This window comes from Prosopis cineraria, unplaced genomic scaffold (genome assembly GCF_029017545.1).
Source record: "Prosopis cineraria cultivar Desert tree isolate PC_DT_omini unplaced genomic scaffold, ASM2901754v1 PC4, whole genome shotgun sequence".
NCBI classification, from domain to species: Eukaryota; Viridiplantae; Streptophyta; class Magnoliopsida; order Fabales; family Fabaceae; genus Prosopis; species Prosopis cineraria.
In genome coordinates this window covers 40,740,043-40,745,525 of record NW_026555335.1, presented here as the reverse complement: position 1 = coordinate 40,745,525, position 5,483 = coordinate 40,740,043, and the positions used below count along the sequence as shown (strand labels likewise).

Genomic DNA, 5,483 nt, shown 5'->3' with positions numbered 1-5,483 from the left:
AGTCATTGCCTTGGTTTGCATCCAAGCGCGGATCGGAATTTAGTTCCAATCCGCAAAAAAATATGTGAATAAATAAAAGAACAATAATGGACGGGGCATTTGCTGCTCTGTGTGTGTTAAAAGTTTCACATTACTTAAATAAAAAAATCTCCTAGTGTATAAATATTATGGAATGAAGTGAGTTAGTAAAATGAGTTTAGAGGAGAAGTGGGCTCGCGCGCATAAGATAAACCAACTCAGGGCAATCGTCATTGAAATCAGCTGATTCGCCCCCTGCTTGCAAAGAGGCACTGGATTCTTTTAATTTACCAAAAAATCTCAGTTTTTTGCTATTTAGAGTTTGAAATCAAACCATGAATGTTTTTTGGCCATTAACCAGATCGGACTAAACAGCTTTCCAGCCTCTTGAACTTTCAAGGCATTCTTCTTCTCCTCTTTTGCGTTTGCATTCATTTGAGTTTTCTGTTAGTACTGTGGTTCCTTGCTCTTATTACAAAAAATATTTGCTTAATCTTGGAGAACTACCGGTCCATCATCCTAGTATGCCAAAATAATTCTTAAGGATAGTGTCCTTTTCGGACACAACTCAAGCAGCTTGCCATTTACGTCCATAATCACAACATTTGCTACTCATGTGAATGTGGCAGCTTGTGGAGGTCTTCCTTGAAACTCTATGGGGCAGTTCATCTCTACTTTCGATCGTCATCTAGACAGGGGTACAGTCTTTCAATGGAGATTACGGCTTATGTGCAAGGACTTAGAATGGCATGGGATCTGGGATACAGGAGAGTGATTCTTGAAATGGATTCTACGGAGACTTTGGAGGTGCTAAGCTTAGGTTCTACAGTTGAGCATGAAGATCATGTCACCATTGAGACAACACAAGAGCTATTGAATCCGATTTGAGAGGTAAAAATGCAGCACGTGCCTTGTGAATTTAATCAAGCGGTAGATTCTCTTGCTAAGTGGTGTCTTTCTAGTCTCCCTAGATTTCACGCCATCAATCAGACTCCTCATAGGCTTAGGCTATATTTGGTATGATGGAAGAGTTTTTAATGGAATCAGAATCAGAATCGGAATTGAAATTGGAATAGAATTAGATTTAAAAGTGTGTTTGGTATGATGATGGAATCCTGATATAATTTTAATAAAATATAAGTACTTAAAATAAGAAAAGACTAAAGTGTCCTTTTTTAAAATTAAAAAAAATTATATTGAAGGAGAGAGAAGGGGCAAACTGGAGAAAGGGAACCATAGAATTGGATTCCATAATGCATGTGATGGAATTGAATTCTGTCAAATTTTCTTGAATTATGATTTCAAAAAATCATAATTATTGCATACCAAACACACATGTTAACAGATTCCATGATTTCTTTCTCCATGATTTCAAGCTACCAAACGGGGCTTATTCAAGTTCCTCAGTCTGATTGCAATGGGGTTACTGTTGACGCCAGACTAGTATGCCTTATCTTTCCTTTGCTTATTAATATATATATATATGTATGTATATAAGAATAATAGTGAATATAAATTTTAATGCGAGTGAATAATTTTATTCCATAGCCAAAAAAAACCTGAATAATTCCATTCCACCTGTCAATAAAATGAAGATAAACATTTTTTTCTTTCTATATTTATAGTTAATAAAAATAATGTGAGTGAAAATAAAAAGTAACAAGTGAACATTCCTTATCATCGAAGCTCAAGATTTTCTTAAAAAATAATAGAATAATATTTTCCTGCTATAAATTATAAAATCAAATAAATAAAAAAAAACCTTAAAAAACTAAATCGGGTCCTTGATCTTTTTATTTATTTATTTATTTTTTTGGATAAGGGTCCTTAGTCTGATTGTTATGTACCTTAAGTTGGGCCAAAAACAGTTTGTTTCCCAATTGCGTGGGGCGAATTATAGACCAAGTGACCAGTACCACTGAATTCATGCGTTTTGTAACTCGGGCTTTAGTTGAGACTGGACCAAACGTCCAAAAAGGCTCAAACGCTTAACCTCACTTTTTTATCAATGTTTAAAGACTAAAAAAGAATTGTGGAAAATGAAATGTAAAACTCGAACAAGGATGAGTTTATTTTTATTTTTCAAACAATAAAATTGATCACTAGCGTGGTCCAAAACTAGGAACAAACCAAAATTGAAGTAATGATGATGCGAAATATATATATATATATATATGAATAAAGGCGATCGAGAAGAAATAAAATAAATGAAAAGACTAGTAAAATCTTCCGTTCAGAAACCACGAATGTTACTCTATGTTTAAGCCAAATAAAGTCACTATCGTTACAATAAACAATAAGTATAATTGACCTGAAATCATCTGACCAACGTCAGGATTATACTATATTATATCAATACTTGATGTTATGTAGGACAGGGCGAGATTGAAAAATACGGATATCTGTGAACCAAGTAGACCCATCCCACACTAAAACGAGGCCCGTCCAAGACGGAGAGTGACAGCGACCCCATACTGCACCATCGTTCCCTGGAAAATGTATGCATAATATCTCAAAAGAATTGTATCCAGTGCCACCATGTTATACAGCCCTACTTAAAAAAGAAATACCCTCCATTTAATAACATAAATTTACACTTAGTATTAAAAAAATGAAAAGGATAATATTAAAATAAATTTATTTGATAAATTACGTATGAGAGTAGCCCTGGTTGGGGGCAAAGGGATCTCTCCATTTTTTCTCCCTCACTTTCCTTCATTTCTCCAATACTTTCTATTCATTAATTTTATCATTTAAAAAAATTATTTAATAAAATAATTTGAACGATGAAGATTAAAAAAAATGAAAGGAAATGGAGGGGGAACCTGGGTGGAGAGCGGGGAAAAAAAAAAAAAAAAATCTCGCATAATAGTCCGAGGGAGTGCCGTGAGGCGTCGGTAAGAGAATAAATGCACTTCGTTAATGCACCACGAGGCTGCCTTCGTTTTTCTGCCCACGTGGTGGCCCCGTGCTCGAAAGGCTGGCCAAGCTTTAAGTTTCTGTGGTGGAATCCAAAAATTACAGCCACAATCATTGAGGGAGGCGCAGCTCAGATCGGGGGTTAATTTGGGCAACGTGGTCTTAATTCTGGTAACAGTCAGAGTGGGGATACATGCGAATTGAGAGAGAGAGAGAGAGAGAGAGAGAGAAGGTCAAAGGCGTCCCCCGTGGGCGGGTTTCCCAGACGCTCCCGCGAAGCTTCTAGGAGCCCTTCTCCAGCGTCCCAACATAAACTATACCTTTCACCTCATCAACTACCTCCTCTCGTCCATTTTTCATTCCCCTTCCTCCACGCAACCTCAAATTACTCCCATCCTCTTTTCTTCCCCAACTCAATTTACTCATGTCCTGCAATTACACATGTGATATAAGATATGGATAACTATTTCACAAATTTAAAAGAAATTACTTGAAATTTTAATTTTTTTAAAAAACATTACACATCTTTTTAATTATATTATCATTAAATACTATATATAAGTGCCTGCACAATGTGCTTTGAATTTTAATGCACCATGTTTTATTTAAAAAAAAAGAACAATTACAATGTCTCCATTTCAAATTTTTTAAATACCATCAACGTTGAGATTGGAGTTATTCGAGGTTCCACTTGATTCATGCATTTTAATCATGTTAGTTTTTATAAAGATTTTTCCCTCGCAATTTTGTATATGGAGAAATTTGTTGAAGGTCAAATTATTCATTCTCATTTTTTAAAAGACTTTTAATTAATAAAAAAAAAGTCTATCGAAGTGAATAAATTACATCATCCAAAGGTCAATCTCCCTCTGGCCAAAAATAAAAAATAAAAAAAAAATTTGCCAATCTCGTTTCAGAATAATAGATGAAACAGTCAAAACATAACAAGTGTTGGTTTGTTTCCGTTCAAGTGTTTCTTCGGCAATTAAAGAACCTCCGTCTCCTTCCCTCCCGGAGATAACGAATTTTTGTGGCTATTCTCCAGGCCACACATGGTTTCTGGTCACAAATTTTCTCTTTTATACATGACAGACATTCTTGTGGACAATATCATCCACAAGAAATTATTCCTGTTATATTCTTCAACAATTTTGTGTTCCGTAATTTCTTAATTTACTGCAAGATAGTTAAATCGAATACAACCACTAACGTAACAAGGGTACTCCATTAATTCACTCCCTTCTATTTTTCTCGAGTTATTTTTCCATACAAACATACACATTCCCATTACTGCATATAGTCTGCATAGACTCCTGATGAAGTGACTACATATACATACTTAACTATATATGTGTGTGTGTGTGTGTATGCTGCCCACTAAGTAACCTAGGTTTAAATTCAATGCCCTGACATTTCTGCAATTAATTAATAAGCGATCCGGCGCTCCACGGAGCGTAGTTCTTAAAAATACTCCCAGCTTTTTAGGGGCGCGATCAAATCATGAAGCCTCTGGTACACCCTTGTGGTTTCTACACCAACCCTTGATATTTTCACCTGCAAAACACATCATGATGAAGTCACATTCCATAATATTCACAGTCGTGAAAGAGAAAGCCAATTAATGAGTTCTGAAAATTGAAATGTGAAGTGCTCTATTCATTGGAAGATTCTGGATTTGATAATTACCTGGGCATGAACAGTGTGGAATATCTTATCACCCACAGTGGAAAAGCTAGCGCTCACAACTTCAGCTCCTTCTTCTTCGAGGACGCTGATTACTTCATATAACATGAAGTTTCTGTTCAAACCACTGATCAGCATCACCTCTATGCTGGAACCCAGGTCTCTCAGCTCAAGCAGTGGCAGATTGGAAGCCATCAACATGCTCTCCATTCCCAGGTTACTGTTTATTTCCTTTAATTTCATGGCCTCCTCCTTCTTCCCCTTCAGGTTCTCCAGTTTCTCCCTCAGAGTCTTTATGTAGCTCGCTGCGATGTCCAGCTGGTCTTGCTGAGATATCATTTCCTGTAATGAAATTCATTCACGAATAAGCGCAAAATTTCACAGAACATGTTTAGTTAGATGAAAATGGGAGAGAGATAGCTAGAGGGTGTGTCGACCTTGGTGTGTTTTAAGTAGTGGGGAGGAATAAGAGAAGCGAGCTTGAAGCAAAGAGCTTTCATGTGAATTCTGCGATTCCTTTCTATGGTTTTTCGATCCACTTTTGAGGAAGAGTCACTACTCGCTTTCTTCATTTTTTTCCCCCCTGGATGTGAGAGAACAATATTTCTCTACCTTCCTGATCGGGTTTGTGCGATGCAGAAGCAATTTGAGGGTCGTTCTCCAAATTGGCAAGAGCAGTATCGTTTATATAATTAAAGGGAGGGCGGGGCAGGCTTTTGAATGACCGAAAAGCCCCTGAAAGTGACGAATAAACTTGGATTATTTTAAATTGAAATTTATCAAAATGCAATTGACCTATGACCAGTGTAGCATACCATATGTAATTTATCATTTGATGTTTAACACTTCTAATAATTAAAGAG

The 5,483-nt window shown here is 36.3% G+C and overlaps 1 protein-coding gene across 1 annotated transcript; it reads right to left on the bottom strand.

Annotated features, from left to right (window-relative positions):
- Window positions 1-4,143: 4,143 nt before the first annotated feature.
- Window positions 4,144-5,266, bottom strand: LOC129310106 (transcription factor bHLH162-like). Its single transcript, XM_054951961.1, has 3 exons — window positions 5,058-5,266; window positions 4,624-4,962; window positions 4,144-4,491 (listed from the first exon to the last, which is right to left on the bottom strand). The coding sequence occupies exons 1-3, from the start codon at window positions 5,190-5,192 to the stop codon at window positions 4,399-4,401; spliced, it is 567 nt and encodes a 188-aa protein (XP_054807936.1). The 5' UTR covers window positions 5,193-5,266; the 3' UTR covers window positions 4,144-4,398.
- Window positions 5,267-5,483: the final 217 nt, after the last annotated feature.